Source organism: Heloderma suspectum, chromosome 3 (genome assembly GCF_057233095.1).
Source record: "Heloderma suspectum isolate Gila_16-S chromosome 3, 16-S_ref, whole genome shotgun sequence".
Taxonomy (NCBI): domain Eukaryota; kingdom Metazoa; phylum Chordata; class Lepidosauria; order Squamata; family Helodermatidae; genus Heloderma; species Heloderma suspectum.
Genome location: NC_139460.1, coordinates 4,097,707 through 4,116,832, shown reverse-complemented (window position 1 = coordinate 4,116,832; position 19,126 = coordinate 4,097,707). Strand labels below are relative to the sequence as shown.

General features: G+C 49.6%; 1 protein-coding gene across 1 annotated transcript in view; it reads right to left on the bottom strand.

Annotated features, from left to right (window-relative positions):
• Positions 1 to 2,968: 2,968 nt before the first annotated feature.
• PDE2A (phosphodiesterase 2A) overlaps positions 2,969 to 19,126 on the bottom strand; it is a 320,770-nt gene continuing 304,612 nt past the window's right edge. Inside the window, exons 20-30 of the mRNA XM_084842325.1 lie at positions 17,353 to 17,475; positions 16,891 to 16,961; positions 15,972 to 16,094; positions 11,788 to 11,875; positions 10,540 to 10,587; positions 8,267 to 8,341; positions 7,918 to 8,017; positions 7,365 to 7,477; positions 5,653 to 5,691; positions 3,800 to 3,906; positions 2,969 to 3,463 (exon numbers count right to left, since the gene is read on the bottom strand). Coding sequence (XP_084698451.1) covers positions 3,229 to 3,463; positions 3,800 to 3,906; positions 5,653 to 5,691; positions 7,365 to 7,477; positions 7,918 to 8,017; positions 8,267 to 8,341; positions 10,540 to 10,587; positions 11,788 to 11,875; positions 15,972 to 16,094; positions 16,891 to 16,961; positions 17,353 to 17,475 — 1,122 coding nt within the window. The 3' untranslated portion in view covers positions 2,969 to 3,228. The remainder of the gene's footprint in view (positions 3,464 to 3,799; positions 3,907 to 5,652; positions 5,692 to 7,364; positions 7,478 to 7,917; positions 8,018 to 8,266; positions 8,342 to 10,539; positions 10,588 to 11,787; positions 11,876 to 15,971; positions 16,095 to 16,890; positions 16,962 to 17,352; positions 17,476 to 19,126) is intronic.

The following is a 19,126-nucleotide window of genomic DNA, read 5'->3' as shown; positions in this document are numbered from 1 at the left end:
TGCTGACGTTTGTGCCAGCTTTGGCTTTAGTCCTCTTCTTCCTCTCAATTTAGAACATCAAACTTGGGCTTACTTTAACATGTAGAACATAGCCTGGGTGAAAACTGTTCGACTTGGGCTGTAGGTCTCCCAGTGTCTGGAGTTTGGGTGCTGCATTATTGGCAGTCGAGATCATGAACTTTCCTGAGGAACAAGAGAATCCAGGGATGTTGCCCCATACAATAGTCAGAGAAACCCCCTATATTAGATAGCCAAGTCTAGTGTCTTACAAAGGCATTGTATAGTCTCCACAAGGAAGTATCATCTTGAATTCTCAGCTGATAACTGTTCAAAAGGAGAAAAAAGTGAGACCAAACTCAGTTAATAAGCCTGCACCACCCACAAAATCACAGCACCAGAGGCAGTGAAAAAAAATCATCCTTCCTCAACCTGGCGCTCGCCAGATGTATTGGCATCCCCCCAGCAAGCATGTAGTCCAACACATCTGGAGGGCACCAGGTTGGAGAAGGCTGGAATAAGTAGTCATTCCTTATGCTTCTCAGTGGCAGAGCAGGGAGCTAAGCTCACATGGAAATACTGCTGAGAAATGAAAATCCTGAACCCCAGCAACAGACTAAAGAGAACACAAGCTAATCTGCACAGGAGGATGACATTCAATGGAAAGACAACTGAGACTAAAGAGGTGACTTTGTGCATCAGTGACAGAGCTGAACTAAAGAGGTCTTTGATTCTGTGGAAAGCATCAAGAAGTCATAGGAAAAGCCACGGAGATCCACAATATATCAGCCCTCAAGTTGTTCTGTCATTTGGTCATTGTCTCACTGGGGCTGTAAGAATAGTCCTCATCCAAAGACTAAACAGTCTCTTCCTTCTGTTTCTTCTGGACAGCCCAACCCCATCCCCAAAACTGAGTATAAGTGAGTGAGAAACGATTAAAGACTGTGTGTGGCACACCAGTGACTCTGTTGGGGCGCACTGTCAGGCCTGTCCCCAAGTGCCCATTGGCTTACTGACCATATAACACCTTGTGAAAAGACCCAAGGGTGATGAAGCAAATCGCCAAAGGACGATCTAAAGAGGAACTATGGGGATAATGGTATTGGGACAGTGTCCAAGGTAGGATCAACGCTGAGATAAGCTACGCTATTACAAAACATCACCACATAATCACATATGGAGAGCTTTGAAAGGGGTACAACAAATTCATGGAGGACAAGGCTATCAATGGCTATTAGTCACGATGAGTATATATTATCTCCAGTATCAGGGGCAGTAATGCCTCTCTATGTCAACTGCTGGGGAACATGGGCAGGAGGGGGCTGTTGTGCTCATGTCCTGCTTGTGAGCTTCTCATTTGGGCATCTGGCTGGCCACTGTGTGAACAGAATGCTGGACTAGGGAGGCCTTTGGGCTGATCCAGCACAGTTCTGTTCTTACAATAGAAAAATATCTATGAAGCCACTGGAGCAAAGCAAGTTTTGCCCAAGCAAAGGAGTCATCCCCAGAAAGGCCCCCGGCCTTAATTCAGCCTCTGCGCAAGAGGGAGAGGATGCTGCGCTTGCTTCATGTGCATCACCTTGAACGTCGCTGGCTCTGTGCAGCAGCTAATGGACGTGTGGTCCCCAGCAGCCAAGATGGCGGCCAACGGTACGAGCACTACGCTCCTCTCTGGCAAAGTGCTCTCACCCCTTGTGTCATCATTTTATGGTGCTGCAACCATGAAAGGGTGGCAGTTGGGATTACAAATCACAGAATCGCACACTGTCCTCTCAGCCAAGGCATGCTGGGACCTGTAGTCTCAAGGGTTGCTGTAATGAACAGCATACTTCTCTGCATGGCTTCAGCCCACCTGTGGCTGACCTGATATAATTTTTTTGGTGTGATTTTTAAAGGACAGTTACATCTAGGACCTTTCAAGAGGCTCCTGTGTTCAATCCCTCTTAATTTTAGTGTGGCTTGTAGAGGAGGCAACCTCCCAGGGTTTGTTCCCAGTACTGGATATTGGTCAGATGAATCAACAACGCATTTTAAAATTAATAATTGTCCTACTTGTCTCAGGTTTGCTTACTCCATCCTAGTAAATTTTTTACTTTCACCACAACCTGTTGGCTGATGTTTCCTGCCCGTAAGGACTGAAGCCACCCTGATGAAGGATGTTAATTCTGACTATACATACCATACTCGCAGTGGAGCTTGTGATATCGGGAAACTCTGAAATGTCTGGGGTGGGTTTTTCAGACACCAGATCCACTCTGGATTAGATCCCAACCATTCACAATATGGTACAAAAAGGCGTTGGAACATCAGACTTTGTGTAACTCACTGGGACTAGAATTAAGCTTGATTAAGGCCCAATCCAAAATACCTTTCCAGAGATCAAGAATTTGCCCAGGACATTAATCTATTAACTCCAAATTTGTAGAATGGACTAGGGAGGAGGGGAATTCTGCCCATCAGTGGTCAATAGTTTGGGCATCGTACATTCCCCACATAAAAGACTCCTAGGCCGACTCCAACCAGTGGCTCAACAAGCCCAAAGTCTGTGTCAGGGACCAGAGCAAGGTGTTTCAGTGGGAGAGTGGGAAGGAACTGAAAGCTGCAGTACAGTGAACTGTGTTTTCGCTGGAAGTGGGACCACTTCTTCTCTGCTTACAGTTAGCCAGTGACCACCTGGCTGGTTTGGTTCAGACTGGAGAAGGAAAACTGTAAGAGAAGATCCTTCAGTTCTGACCCCCACCCATGCAGAGCGCATTCTCTAAGCATCCATTTTTCTTAACATGAAAACAGAGGCCCGGACCTTGTGTCAGCTAATGCACATCTCACCTGGCTATCAAAGATGGCTTTGTCTGACCAGATGTGAAGGCTGGCGGTGCAGTGTGTGGGCCAAAAGGTGCCGGGGGCAATGAGTGGAGGGCTGTGCATTCATTAAACTCAACAGCGCAAGGAAGCAATGAAAGACTGCAAGCTGGCAGAGTTCTGGTGTTAATTGGCAAAGCCTGTCCATGAAATGGTGACAGGGGCAGCGTGGAGGGTGGGTTGGGTTGTGGGGCGGGGGAGTGGGCTGCGGGGATGGAAGAAACTGCTGCAGCGGGTAGAGCTCATTGTATAAATAAGAACCATTTGTTTGTTTGTTTGTTTCCAAAATCAGCCCCATCCTTTCCCTGGAGGGAAAGGTTACAAAGTTGCACTTGTGTGTGTCCGGTCCATGCCAAGCGGGGAGGCGGGATGTCATTCCAGCTCCGCCTCCATGTGCCCCTCTTCTAAGTCCAGGCACCCATTCATTCTGACACCATTGTTGTCGCCCATTGTCTGCAGGTCGTATTCCTCGTCCAGGAAGTCCAGGGAGTTGTTGCTGGGGAGGCCCCTGATGGTGAACTTGTGCGACACTTTGGTCCAATGTTCCCGGTTGCTGGCCACCCTCTCGTACAGCTCAGACGACTTGGGGAAGAGGTCCTGGAGCAACCTGTAGGGCAAGGAAGACAGAGAAGGGAGGTCCAGCACCAGCCAATGAAGTTGGCTGTGCCAATGAAGAATCAAACATCTCCCTGCCCTAAAGCACTGAGATAGCTGCTCGCTTTAGATGGCTTTCAGAGGAGATGAAGTGAAGTCTGTCAAGGGCTACTAGTCCTGGTGGCTCAACGTAGCCTCCTATTTAAGAGGCAACATACCCCTAAACATCAGTTGCTGGAGAACAAGAAGAGAGGGGTATTGCCCTCACACCCTGCTCATGGCCTTCTCGTGGCCATCCCACCCCCTGCCCCCAAGGGGATCCAGATCTGGCGTGAAGCTCAGAACTTACTTGTAGATAGGCATAGCAATGTGCTCCATGAAGCTGATCTGCAGCTCAGGGATGTAGGCTTTCTCCCGGTCCATCATCTCCATTGGCCGGTTGCCCATGGCTTTCTCCTGCAGAGATTGGGCAACTGGATTGTGCAAGTCTATAAATACCCAGCTGAGCTCCCTTGCCTCCCCTTCAGTGCAACAAGCTGGGGAATATCACCCCCCCCACTCAATTCTGTATGCTGGGAAACAGCATCCTCCCAAATTCAACCCAGGGCCAGGGATGACTCTCAATTGTCTTTATTATTGCAGTGTTTCCACGTGATGTTGGAATACAGAAGGGCTCTTGAGAACACATCTCCACTTGTTGAGACTGTAACTCAGCGTACTTTCTACTCTACCTGGGATCGTTAAACTGGTGACATCAGGGATTGCTGAACCCAGGAACGTCTGCCACTGAGCCCCCCCCCCCCAATGCTTCTTCTATGCCTTTGCATTTCTCCTTGGGGTTCCCTCTGAGTCCCAAATCCCACCCATTTAATTCACATACTGAAATGTGAAGTTTGTATTCATTTATTAGATGTATGTGGTGCCTTTCTGCCACCAAAGGGCCCTCAAAGGGGCTCACATAAATGTTGAGGTAAAAAACACTATAAAATGATGGTAAGAATCCAGGATAAAATAGCAGGTAGCAAAACATAGAGCCTCAAACCCGCTGGAGTCAGTAGTGGTTAGGATTCATACCATATGCACGCTTACCTGGGAGAAAGTCCCACTGAAGGCCATGGGACTTACTTCTGAGTTGACATGCATAGGATTGTGCTGCAAATCCCATTGAAATCCTGTGGAATGTTGGCTACAAGGGAACTTAATCTTGATTAATTTTAGCTGGATTGGGGCCAGTGCTTTTCAATTCTTTCTAACAGTGCACATCCATACATGCCTACTCAGAAGTAAGTCTTAGTGGGTTCAATGGGGCTTACTCCCAGACAAATGGGTATCGCTGCCTGAAATTAATCATCTACCTACCTATTAAATAGTACTCAAGGCAAGATCCAAAACTAATTTAAAAGTCATATCTGCAACCAGATGAAAAAGGACTTCATCCCAAACTTGAAGGAGGGAGTTGGATGGAAAAAAAAGTTATCCCAGCACAACTGTGCTCCCACTAGCTATCTTTTTAAATTTAATTTATTAAAAGTTTACATGTTGCTCTCTAACCAAAGTTCTCTGAGCAGTTGACACAATCCCAAATTCTGAAAATAACTTCACAGAAGATGACAAACTCTTGCTCACACCAGAGACAACCTGGTGTTGTCCAGGGTTAATTCAAGAGAGTTTGCTTCCCCAAGCTGTTGCAAGGCAAAATGAGAAAGGTGTGCCCAAGTGGAGAAGTCACTGAGGTTAGTAATTCCCTGTTTTGGAATACAAATCTCAGAAACTCAACAAGCCTCCAGTTGCAAGCATTAGGACCAAGAGGCCTTCCCTGGCTCAGATTGTAATCCAAGCCAGAGAAGAAATCTTCCTTCCTTCCTATCCACCCCCCACCCACCTGGTGCCTGCTGGAGCAAAAGAGATAGTAGCAAGGAAGGAAGTTTTTTAAGCACTCTCCATCCCACCTTGATACCTTGAATAATGTCTTGCAGCATCCCACGTACTATGGAATCTGGGAAATGCAGTTTGCTGAGGGCATCTGATACCCTTTGAATGTGAAGCACTCTAGAAACAGCCTCTGCCAGGGAGGACTCCCAGCCACTGCTACCCATGGGAATGGGCAACAGTGGCTTGGGGCAAGGAGATCAAGGGGGTGGGGAGGTGCATGGGCACTACTGTGCCACTACCACAGGAGTGCTGTCTTGTCTTCTTACATACCAGATCTCCCTGGGAGAAGAACTCCTTGTAGATCAACTCCTGCAAAGCAAAGGTCATTGATTAGACATGTTTCATGGAATTGTCGTCTCTCCAACCTGTGGTTGGGGACCACATTTCTGACTACTCAGGCAACTCAACATCACTGAGCTATGGCTAAATCTCCCAAAATATGAGCCTGTCTTACACGGAGTCAGATTTTTGCCTATCTAATCCATAAACTGTCAACTCCAGAGGCAGGCAACCTGATGCCCTCCAGATGTTTTAGGCTACAACAGCCATAAACACCAACCAGCGTGGCCAGTGGTTGGGGATTACGGGAGTTGTCCAAAACACCAAAGTCTCAGGCAGAGGTCTTTCCTAGCCCTGCCACCCAAGATCCTTCTGAAGAGGAGATGTCAGGAATTGAACTCAGAATCTTCTTCATGCAACGCATGTGCTTACACAATTAATTCCAATTTCAGTGTTTTAAACTATCATAAACTATCATGCCATCCCATTCAGGTTGTGTAAGGAATAGTTCTGAGCGTGTGGAGATAGTTAGCAGCTCAGACTCAGATCGGGAACAGCCAGAACTGGGGGAGGTCTCCCTAGTGAGTGCAGATATGGATAGGCATTCTTCTCGGGAGCTTGGCTCGCAGATGGCTCGACCTGAAGCCCCCCTTCCTCCCCCATGAGAACCCAGGTCTCGGAGGAGGAGGAGAGTGCGGGCTGTGACCCGAAGGATGCTAGAGTCCGGCGCAGAGCAAGGCGGGGAAAGTTGGAGGTGGAGCTCAGACGTTCTGCCTGGTTGGCTATGCATGAGGGCCTACGTAGGGGGACACAGCTGTGAGGGAGGGGCACTCTCCGCTAAGTGATTCTGGCCGGCAAGTTCTTGTCCAAACTGCCGGCAACGTCTCTGATTCCCACTTGGCTCCTCTGTGATATTCGTAACTGTGCGGAGTGGCTGTTTCCCTTTGTAGCCTGAGAGGCTCCGAGGATTTGCATTTGTAAGGAACCTGGTAGCTAACTAATAAAGTAGCCTGAAGCCTGGTGCCTTGGAGTGTGTGACTGCGGAGAGGACCAAGGGACTTGACAGCTTGCTACTTTCCCCCTCCTGGCAGCGATTCAATGGGTGAAGAGATTCTCGGCACAGAGGTGCAGGGAAGGGAAGAGCTTCTCCCATTTAACGTCTGCTGCCCATGCAGCAATTAAGGGCCCATGCAGCTGTAAGTGGGATTTGTTTTGGGTTGTGCTCTCTTTCCTTCTCTCTTTAAAAAGTCTGGAATCATGACTTGCAGCATAATCACAGCTGAGGTGCACTCTAAGCCAGGCTACCCCCATAATCACGAGGACAGGCCAGCAAGCACAATCTGTGGAAGTGCCTTATCTCAGCACAGGTCTGGAATTTTACTGGTGGCCAAGCAACAGGGGTCTCTCAAGGGAGAACACGCTACCCACAGGGACTGGAAATGAACAGCCTCCAGTTATCTGGCAAACTGGGCAAAGGCGTCATCTGCACACAAACACCTGGCAGGCCAAGGGGCAAGGGAGCTTCCAAGGGGACGTGTTGGCCCTTGACAGCGGAGAAGAGGAATGGGCTCTCCAGAAGGCCTTACTCTTCCAAGGAGGGAATGGTCTGGAAGAGTCCTCTAGAACAGACCCACTGCATGAGCTGCACAGGCGATTTTGGGCAGGCGAGAAGGGTCTGCCTGCCTCAGCCCCTCTTTACTCACCGCGATCTTGCGGGTGGTTTTCCAGCCTTTTGTCTGGTCTGAGAGGTCACACGAGGTCATGAGAAGGCACAGCAGGAGGCTGTGGTGATGCTTGTTCTTGGGGTCGTAGCCAACTTGGAAGAAGAGGGACAGAAGGGGGAGGAGGAGGTTTCACTTGGGGCTAAGCTTTGATTGCAGGGCAGCTGCAGGGGCACAACTGTAACACTACAAAGAACACTACAAGAACCCCCCCCCCCCAACACACACACACACACACACACACACACCAAGACGTGAGGTATGGAAAAGTGAGAAGTTCATTCAGGCCCTTCCATTCTGGCCAGGGTGCATGACTGCATGTGGCAGGTTCCCCACATTTGTTATGGGGAATCTATATAAATGCTGTCAATAAATAAGTAAACATTTATTTTTTAAAGTGTGTGCACTTATAGCTTTTGTACAGAGTGGAGACTCTCATCCACAGCACTGGGGAATTGGCAATGCCCTTCACATCTGACTGCCCTGCAAGAGCTGACCAGGACACAGATGGATAGACGGATGTCCCGTCCGTTACCTTCCGCCATTTTCTGGAGGTCTTTGAAGATCCTTAAATGGTGAGCGAGATCAGTGGCCAGGATAACGTCCCGCATCAAATCCAGCATCCTTTGGTAATCCTACATTGGGCCAATAAAGATCCGCTTTACTATCCTACACCTTGAGGATATCAGCTGGCCTGGAGAAATGACATGACTCACTGGTCTGCCAAAGAGCCATGGAGAAGACCACCGCCAGCCTTTCTGAGATCCCTCCATCCGATTGGCCAGTTATCCAGCCATCATAATGAGTTGCCAAAAACAGCTGGCTTGAACCACCAACGCTTCTCACTAAGAATCCTTGGGCACTGCTGCCCTTCTCAGACGCACCTTCCGGGAGAAATGATCGAAGATATTGCAGCCATGGGTGTTCAGGATGGCGATCGCCTGAGCAAAATGGTGTCTCTAGGCGGAGAAAACAAGAACAGCAATGAGGGGAGGAGAGTGTGTGTGTTAGCTCCAGCGATCTGCAACAGGAGTTATGGGCACTGGAAAACCATCACGCTACATGTGTTTCCTGCATAGGACACCTATCAAGCTTGCAAGTGCTACTGATGTTGCACAAGCGTTGGTTTCCACTAGTGCAAGGTAAATAGTGCTAGCAGCCAGACACCTTTGGATCCTTCCCCTTGCGTTTTTTTAATCCTTCTCAGCTGACAGGACACGCAGCTCTGGTCATAATCCTTTGGTTCCAGATGTAAACATAGGTAAACATAGGCCTTGCCCTGACACCAGAAATTAGCACGTGTCAGTGACTGGGGGAAGGGATTGTGGGGAGAAAGGGAGCCAGGGAAAACAGAGGCTTGGAATCACAGAATCATAGAGCTGGGAGGGGCCATTCAGGTCACCAAGTCCAACCCCCGGTCAGTGCAGGAATCCAGCCCCGAGCCTCCCTGCCAGATGGCTGCCCAGTCTCTGCTTGAAGACCTCCAGCGACGGACAGCCACCCCTCCCAAGGTGGTGACTTCCACTCTCTGGCTGCTCTGACTCCTGTTCTGGTAGGATATTTTCCCTGATATTCAACTGAAATCTGCCTTCCTGTAACTTAAGCCCGTTATTTCATGTCTGACAGTCTTGGATGACAGAGAACAGGTTGCGTCCCTCTTCTGAGTGACAACCCTGTAGGTACTTGAAGAGTGACATCATATCCCACCCCTCTGCTCAAGGCTAAGCATGCTGAGTTCCTTCAATCTGTCCTTGTAGGACTTAGTTGCTAGTCCCCTGATCATCTTTGTTCATAGAATCATAGAAGAGTAGGGTTGGAAGGGGCCAGAAGACCATCTAGTCCAACCCACTGCTCAATGCAGGTATCCAAGTCAGAGCATCCACGACAGATGGCTGTCCAGCTTCATCTTGAATGCCTCCAATGTGGGAGAGCCCACCACCTTCTCTGAACTCATTCCAATTTATCTGAATCCTTCTTAAAGTGTGGTGCCCCAAACTGGACACAGTGTTCGAGCTGAGGTCTGACTGGTGCAGAGCAGAGTGGAACTATTACTTCCCATGCTTTAGAAATGACTTTCAACTACATTTGCCTTTTTTGCAGCCACATTACATTTGCCACATTTTGCAGCCGACTCATATTCATAGAATCATAGACTAATAGGGTTGGAAGGGGCCTACAAGACCATCGAGTCCAACCCCCATTGACTACAACTGCAAGATTCTTTTCACACATACTAGTATTGCCTAACCAGGCTAGGGATGGCAGAGAATTCCGCCACGGACTCCAATGAGGCCAGATTCTAAAGAATCCAGACCCCTGGAGTCCACTGAGGAACGGACCACTCACCTCTGCCACCCCACAAAGTTTGCACCGGCCAGATCCTACCTGCCGCCCGCCAGGTCCAGGTCTGTCCACTCACTTGGCTGATGGCTGGTGCCAGTGTGCAGATGCAAATGGCGTCCGGCGTAGCAGACGCCATCTGCGTCCCTGCTCCTTACCATGATAGGCTACGTAAATCTTTATGTAGCCTATCATGGCAAAGAGCAGGGACGCAAATAGCATCCGCTATGCCATTTGCATCCCTGCTATTTCCCGTGATAGGCTATGTAAATCTTTACGTAGCCTATTGTGCGAAGGGACAGGGATGCAAATGGCATAGCGGACGCTATTTGCGTCCCTGTTCTTTGCCGTGATAGGCTACATAAAGATTTATGTAGCCTATCATGGTAAGGAGCAGGGACGCAGATGGCGTCCGCTACGCCAGACGCCATTTGCGTCCGCAGACTGGCAGCAGACGGAGCTGGCTGGCAGCTCCGCGGACTTGCTGCAGAGTGAAGCCGGCCAGGGAGGATTCCGGGGACGGGAATGGATTGCCTCCCCCCCCCGCAGACGCCTCAGCAGACTCGGTGAGTGGGGTTCGTACACCCCTAACCCAGGCTATGGAAAAATGACATCCATACTCCCCCGGCCATAAACCCACAGCTTTCCTCCTCCTCTGCACTGCAAATGGAGGTGGGTGGACAGACTCTTGGGATCTGCAGAGCACTGTGTCCTCTCTAAACTCTCACCTCAGTTATACTCTGCCCCCTTTATTCCTTCCCTTCCTCCCACCTCCATGTGAAGGGCCAATGAACCTGCTCAGCTGTTGGTTTTTTACCTCCATAACGGAGCCTTCTGAGCTGTATAGGGCAGCCAGGACTGATTTCTGAAAGACAGAATTAAGAGACATTATGACTGCAAGGCACAGAAGCCACATGAAGGGCCGGGGTGTGGCAAGGATGAAGACGGACTGGGCTTCAACATGTGCTGGCTAAGGAGAGGCCCTGGGGGCTGGGAGGAAGGGGACGGGGGAGAGGATTTTTGGTGTTGGAGCAAGGTTGGCCTGGATAGCAGATGACCTCCACTTCCTCCTCTTGGCAAGCGCCCCTTCCCTGCCTGCTTTGCAAGGATGGGGAAAGCCATCTCAGAAGTGACTTGGTCTGTGCAGTGCTTAGTTTGTGAAATAAGCTGTTCAAAAGCTCAAGTGACACCTTCTTGCCATGGAAGGTCCACCCCCTAATCCCAGATGCCATCTAAGGGCTGGTTCTTGTGTCACCCACACAGTTTGGCCTCATGGCACATGAGCAACACTGGAAATGCTGAGACCACGTGGGACAAGAGAGTGATGCCATTCCATCCCACATCAGCACCACCTCCCCACCTCTCCTGAGGAGCAAGGATGCTGGTGAGGGAAGAAACCCGGTGCAAGAAAAGATTTTCCAAGACATGCAGGAAATGGTAACACAAAACAGCTCTTAACCAATAACCACATAAGCAGCAGCAAGCTTGTTGCATGGGGAAGATAGGAATCAGCCCTCAGCAATAACAACAACAACAACAACAGCAACAACAACACACTGCACAGCCTCAGATGTGCCGCTTATGATTAAAACTGAAATATAGTTTCCTTGTGATAAGTCCCTTGGTGTGGGGATTTGCTCCTGCCAGATCTTGCTCCCTGCTCCCCTTAAAAAACTCCTAATATACACTTTTAAACATTCTTCATGTGCTTTTAGACCGCTTTCCCTCAACCTGGTGCCCTTCAGATGTGCCAGAGTTCAACTCCCATAATCCCCAGCCAGTGTGGCCATTGTCTGGGGATTATGGGAATTGTAGTCTAACACATCTAGAGGTCACTAGGTTGGCGAAGGCTGTTTTAGAAGATCCACATTTGGAGTCCTTCTGTAGAGTATTTGCCTCCTTCTTAAATGGGTCTATTGTAGCTTGCAAAGCAAATGGAGAAGCAGCTGGCAAAAGGGTGCTATAGAAATATGTGATGGTCTGCTACAACATGAGACCCCAACCCCTCCCTCCCTCCCTCCCTCCCTCCCTCGCTTTGTCGAGGATGGGTTCCTTCAAGCCATACCGAAGCCACCTGGAAAGAGTTATTGGTGCCCCGGTGGTCCAGGTCGTGGCACATGCAGGAGATGAACAGGGCAAAGATTTCGATGTCTCTGTTAAGAGAAAAACACACACAACCACATATGAATGCAGAAGTATCTGATGTGCCGGGAATGCCTCCATGTGACCAGGGATGTGTGTGTGTGTGGGGGGGCACATTCCTTGTGCGCATGAGCTTACCAATGGGGGGGGAAGTGCTTGCTAACTAGGGGGAGAGGGATTGGTCAAGGTGGCTGTTCAGTCGCTTTCCGATCTGTGCTCTGTATGATTCAGTCTTGGAGGCTCATCACGGATGAACACCACTTGAAATTCAGGACAGAAGCCAATTCTCAGTGCTGTCTCCCTGACATGTGACTTCTCTATGTGTATGATGTCCCCCGCTCCCCGGGAAGCATGAAAGGACTGCTTCCCCCCACCCCGCATCGCAAGTACTAAACACTGTGGTTTGACTCATTGTTGGGAAAATGCAACTGAAGCTAGAATCTGGATTCTCAATTTATTGTCCAGAAAAGCCAACAGTAAGGAAAGGTGGTTTTTGCTGTGATAAGTGACATGGCCACATAAAGCCAGCCGGAGGGAGGAGCGGGGCTTCTTGGGGCAGAGGCCAAGCTCAGTCTGTAGGAGTGAGGCTGCATCTGGAATGTGCTGAATTGGTCTTATGGGCCCACTGGGGAAGGAGGGATGTCAGAGAATTTCTCCACGAATCTCAGGGAGGCTGAATGCCAGCGCATTTGGCCCCCCGAAATTGGTGGAGAAACGGTCTGCCCCCCCCCCCCCCCGGGATGGGACTTACCTTGCTCGAATGTTCCTGGCGGCGGCGGCGGCAGCAGCGGTTGCTGCCGCCATCATTTCCAAGTAAAAAAAAACCAAAAACCAACAAACATGATAGGCTATGTAAAGATTTACGTAGCCTATCATGGCTAGATTTTTAAAAAACACCATGATAGGCTACGTACATCCTTACTTAGCCTATCACGGCTGACTTTGGGGGAAAAAAAAAAGCGCGTACTAAAAGCGCGTACTAAAAGCCCATGGGCGCTGCCATTTGCGTTCCTTATTTTGGCACGTGTAGTCTGCGTAAACATTTACGTAGACTACGGCGAAAATAAGGGGAACGCAAATAGCGTTGCCTTATTTTCACTGTAGTCTACGTAAATGTTTACGTAGACTACATGTGCCAAAATAAGGAACACAAATGGTGGCGCCCATGGGCACCGCCATTTGCGTACGCGCTTTTTTTTCTTTTTCTTTTAAGTCAGCCGTGATAGGCTACGTAAACATTTACGTAGGCTATCACGGCTGACTGCAGGGACACAAATGGCGGCAGCTACGGCCGCCACCATTTGTGTCCCGGCAGGAGATGAGGTTTCGCGGCCGAAGGGACGGGGCGCCTCCTCCCCGGCCAGAATTTCGGTGGGGAGGGACGGGGCGCCTCCCCCCCAGGCCAGAATTTTGGGGGGAGGGACGGAGCGCCTCCCCCCCACCGCAAAGCAAGCTTTGGGATCAAGTAAGGGACTTTCTAGACTTTTGGCTTTCTAGACTTTTAGCTTTGCTGTTTTAAATCTGTATTTTAAATTCCTGCAGTGCTGCTAGGTTTTATTGTGGTTGTATTGTTATATTGTGCTTTTAATGTTCTATATATTTTATATTGTTTTATTGTGTGCCGTTTGGTTTTAATTTTTGTGAACTGTCCAGGGAGCTTCGGCTATTGGGCAATATAGAAATGAAATGACTGAATAAATAAATGAATAACATTTGTAACCCTCCTATATTTTCCCACCACCATCTTTTTTCTTACCAGATGGAATCCATTAAGGTGGAAAAGACGGAGTAGCTGTCCAAGGCCTTCTCGTTCATAGCACGAGGGGTGCTTCTAGATTAGGCTTTTATGGCGTCACCGCCCTGCCTCATTCATGGAATTTTATGGGGGTGTCCAGATGATGCCCTCTTCCACTCATAACCCTCTCCTGTTTTTCCACTGCTTCTTCTGCCATTTCTCTCACCACAGAAAACCCATTAAGGAAGAAGATATGGAACAGATGCACAAGGCCTTCCAATGGTCTAGGACCCCTCCATCTAGAAGCACCACTAGGAGCTCTTTGTTTGGAGGCACCCACAGTGGAAAGCTGGTCTTCCTATTTGTAACTGAAGTGGCTGTGCACAGCACTGATTGGCCAGCACTTGTGACAATCAGCCACAAAGCCACCTCCTGCCACACACCCCAGCAGTTGTTCAAGGTTTTGTTTTGTTTTGAAAAAGCACTGAACAATGTTGTATCAGATAAACATACAAGAAGCTTTTTTGTGTGTGTAAAGGGTAGACATCCTACCAAAAGCATGGGGGCATATGTCAAAGAGGAAGTGGGCCACTGAAGGAATGAAGTTGGAAGGAAACCATGCCGAACTATGGATGGCAATGGATGGATTCAGAGTAAACAATATGTGTGTCATTGGAGGAGCTAAGATGGAGGGAAACTGAAATCACACTGACCTCTGATTGTAGAAAAGTAGGTGTATTTCTATGCAGAGATTTGGGGCATCTCTACACCTGCAATTTATCGCACCTTCACGATTGGCCAATCACGGAAGTTTGCAGGTCCATTACACGACGTCGTAATCCTCCATTATTTTCCCGCCATTTCCCCCTGCCTATCCTGTGTTATCCCCTGTTGGAAAAACGCTCTGTGTGTGCGGCTGTGGGCAATTGCTTTGGTTTGTTGGGGCGTGGTCATGATGATGATGGCAGAGACATGGGGTGGTGGGCGTGTCGCCTGCCGGATTGCTGCCACACCGGCTTGAACCGCGTTGGCTTGCCGCCATGCGGCAACGCATTGACGTTTGCTCCCGACTTCGGCTGCTCGCTCCACAACACAGAATGGCTGGCATGCCAGCAGTTTGCTGGGAAGCCGGTGCCTGTGGTGGCGGGGTTTGGGCAGTTTGCCGGAGGTTGATGACCCTAGGGATGTACGGAAGTCACTTACCTTGAACAAAATTTGATTTGTGGTGGGGGGGAGCTGCTCCGTCCCTCCCCCCGAAATTCTGGCAGGGGGGGAGGTGCTCCATCCCTCCCCCCCGAACTTCTGGCCGGGGGGAGGTGCTCCGTCCCTCCACCCCCAAATCCTGGCCAGCCGGGCTGCAAATGGCGGCGGCGGCCGCCATTTACATCCCTGCAGTCAGCCGTGATAGGCTACGTAAATGTTTACGTAGCCTATCACGGCTGAGTTAAAAAAAACACAAAAAACCGCGCGTACACAAATGGCGGTGCCCAGGGGCGCCGCCATTTGCGTTCCTTATTTTGGCACGTCTAGTGTATGTAGACTATGTAGACTATGGCGAAAATAAGGGGAACGCAAATAGCGTAGACGCTACGCTATTTGCGTTCCCCTTATTTTCACTGTAGTCTACGTAAATCTTTATGTAGACTACCCGTGCCCAAATAAGGAACGCAAATGGCGGCGCCCATGGGCGCCGCCATTTGCATACGCGCTTTTTTTTTTTCTTTCAAAGTCAGCCGTGATAGGCTATGTAAAGATTTACGTAGCCTATCATGGCTGACTTTGAAAATCTAGCCATGATAGGCTACGCAAATCGTTACGTAGCCTATCACTTTTTTTTTTTAACAATTTACTTTTTTATTTCGTGGCTGGGGAGTCAGGGTGCCTCCCCCCCACCAAGAATTTCAGGGGAAGAAACGGAGTGTCTCCCCCCCCCCACCAAAAACAGCTGCGGGACCAGGTAAGGGACTTTCGTCCATTCTTAGAATTTCGCAATGCCCTCAGTGTGTGTAATGGCTTTTTCTGGAAAAGTAGCCACACCACGAAAAGGTAAGGAACAGAATATAATGAGATTAAAATAACTGTGTAAAGGAGCCAGATCTAATCCCGCGATGAAACCAGATGGAGAAAGCCCCAGTATTAATGCGGATTTCTCCACCCATGTGATGAAGCCCTTAGGCAGACATTTTGTTTTGCTTTCCAACAGATCCCCGCACAGCAGGATAAACAATGTCTGCCAAAGAGAGAGAATCTCCTTTGCCAGCCTGATCCCCCAAGTGATGCAAATATACTGCCAGAACCCCCCTTCTTGTGTTCTGGGCCTGATCTCTGGCATGAACTGAGCCCCAGAGGAGAGCAAAGCAATATCCACCTACTCCAGGTAATTGACCAGCTCCAGATTTTTGTAGAGCAGGTAGCAGAAGTGGGAGACAGAGAAGGCGTGCGTCCAGTTGTGGTAGGGAGGGTCCCTGTATCCCTTTTTCACCATCAGGCAGAACCTAGGAGAAAAACAAAACAATAACAGCGACCCCTTGGTTAGGATGATGCTGGTTAACTCTCTGTACCCAAAACCTGAAAGGGGTGAGGAGCAAAACCATCCATGAATCATTTCTTTACAAATTAATATTTAACAGTGTTTAATGTTTTTAATGTTTAATATTGTAGTATTTTGATACTTGTAATGTTGTATTATATTATTTATTGGTTATTTTGTTGTTGTTTGGTTTTATGATTGTAAAGTCCCCTAAGGGCATTTGCTGGTTGGGCGGTACCCAAATCTAATAAATAAATAAATAAATAATACATATATGCATTTTAAATTGCTCTTTCTGAATAACTGAGTTGGTGCTTGGCAAATAAAAGGGTCAACTTTAAAAAAGGTCCAGATAGCCAACATGGTGACAGGAATCTTATTATGGCAAGATGTGGTTGGGGTTCAACTATCATGAGCCCCAGCCAATGGTCAGGGATGATGGGAGTTGTAGTCCATCAACATCTGGAGGACCACAGGTTTCCCAGCACTGCCCTAGCCCCAATCCAAGACTCTAACCACTACACCAGACTGCCTCTGCCACCCATGTAACAAACACATCGTAAATGCAGAGACAATGTCCTGTTTCAGGATATATCAGAGAGATCTGTGGCTCCTCCTTCTTTGGGCCTGGGGCTCAGTTCTTCTGCTGAGGGCTTGCTGATGTTAAGCCTGCTGTGTGTCAGGGAGAGGACAACCCAACCCACAATTTTGTATGTGTGTCTGTGGAAGGGAGGGAGAAAGAGGCTGTCTTGGAATCATACCTGACAAGCGTTTGGCGGTCAATTTTGTAGCTGCTGATGAAGTTCATGTCTTGCAACATGCTCAGAATGGCCTGCAGGGTGGGGGGGGAAAGAGAGAGAGAGAGAGGTTTTATCAACAGCTGCCACTAGACATGATGGCTGCATGGACCCTCCACATTCAGAGGCAGTGGGCCAACGAATTGGCTTCCTAGAGGCATCTGGTTGGCTGCTGTGGGAAGCAAGATGCTGGTATTCGTGGGCCTTTGGTTAGATCTGGCAAGACACTTCTTACATTCTTATCATCATGCTCAATGTCTGTTGCAAGCCTGAGGTGGGGTTTCCACTACTGGGATCATCCCTGGCTTAACAGATGGGCCTGGACATCCTTTCTGAATGATAGAAAGCAGAAGGGGATATGAATGAGCTCATGTGGCAGGGAAGCTTGCCACCTGCTGCAGACTGGAGGACGGGGAGGAGGCTCACCATAGATGTGTCATCCTCAGGAAGAGAACGCGGCGTGTATGTGAATTTGGCAAAGTCGGAGTCGATGGCTGAAACTGGCGTGATTCCTTCATCGAGAAGCTTGGTGTATTCATCGTCAGACACCTGGAAGAAAAAGCGGCGCTCAAGTTCTAAAAGGAGAAATGGTTAAGGGCTCTTGGGTGTGGCCTGAGTACTCCCAGCAGCTGAGTGGGCGGGAAGCTTCAGTCTGTTTCCCACCTCCCAGCTGAGCAGAGCAGAGCAGAGCAAGCTGCTCCAGCTGGTCCAGGGACTACAGAAGCAGGCAAGCTCCCAGAGAGCGAGCGAGCAGAGCGAGCAAACAGAGCGAGCGCACAGGGGGAGCAAACAGGAGTTGGCCAGGGGAGTTGCAGTGGTTGAAGAGACAAAGGAGACAAAGGAGACAGAGGCTAAGAGGTAAGTGGGCTGCAGGAAGCCCAGGGCGCTGCCCTTTATCCTTCTGACTGGCTGTGAGCTCACCAGGTGCTTCTGAGAGCTCCAACTGAATTGGGGGTGTGTGGCCTGAGTACTCCCAGCAGCTGAGTGGGCGGGAAGTAAGGGAGCACGAAAGTCACTTACCTGGTCTCGCAGCTTGCTTCGCGGTGGGGGGGAGGCGCTTCGCTGCTCCCCCCGAAGTTCAGGCCAGCAGGGGGAAGCTTCCCTCCTCGCCCGGATGAAATTCAGGCCGGGGGGGGAGGCTTCCCGCCTCGCCCGGCTGAAATTCAGGCCGGGGAGAAGCGCCCTGTCTCCCCGGCCGCAAACTTCAAAAGAAAAAAACAACAACAAAACGCCCCTGTGATAGGCTACGTAACGATTAACGTAGCCTATCACGGCTAGATTTGCAAAGTCAGCCGTGATAGGCTACGTTAATCGTCACGTAGCCTATCACGGGTGACTTTGGGAAAAAAAAAAAGCGCGTATGCAAATGGCAGCCCCCATAGGGAGCCGCCATTCGCGTTCCTTATTTGGTCCCTGTAGTCTACGTAAAGATTTACGTAGACTACAGCGAAAATAAGGGCAACGCTATTTGCGTTGTCCTTATTTTCGCCATAGTCTACGTAAATCTTTACGTAGACTACAGGGACCAAATAAGGAACACAAATGGCGGCTCCCTATGGGGGCTGCCATTAGCCGTACGCGCTTTTTTTTTTTTTTTAAAGTCACCCGTGATAGGCTACGTGACGATTAACGTAGCCTATCACGGCTGACTTTGCAAATCTAGCCGTGATAGGCTACGTTAATCGTTACGCAGCCTATCACAGGGGCGTTTTTTTTTTTTTAAACTTTGCTTGTAATGGCGGTGGCGGCAGCCGGTCAAAAGACCGGCTGCCGCCCCCGCCCCTGACGAAGACCTGCCGAACCGCCGCCGGGACCCGCTGCCGGGAGGGACATTCGTGAAAGGTAAGTCCCATCCTGGGGGGGGGGGCGGGGGGACGGAGAATTTCTCACCGAACAACCTTCGGAGGATCGAATGCGTTGGCGCTCGGCCCCCCAAAGTTTCGGGGAGAAATTCTCCCCCATCCCTAGCGGGAAGCTTCGGTCTATTCCCTGCCTCCCAGCTGAGCAGAGCAGAGCAGAGCAAGCTGCTCCAGCTGGTCCAGGGACTACAGAAGCAGGCAAGCTCCCAGAGAGTGAGCGAACAGAGCGAGTGGACAGGGGGAGCAAACAGGAGTTGGCCAGGGGAGTTCAGCAGGGGAGGTCAAGGGGGAGGCCCCTAACATTTTTTTTCATTTTTTCATTTTATTTTTAACTAACTTTT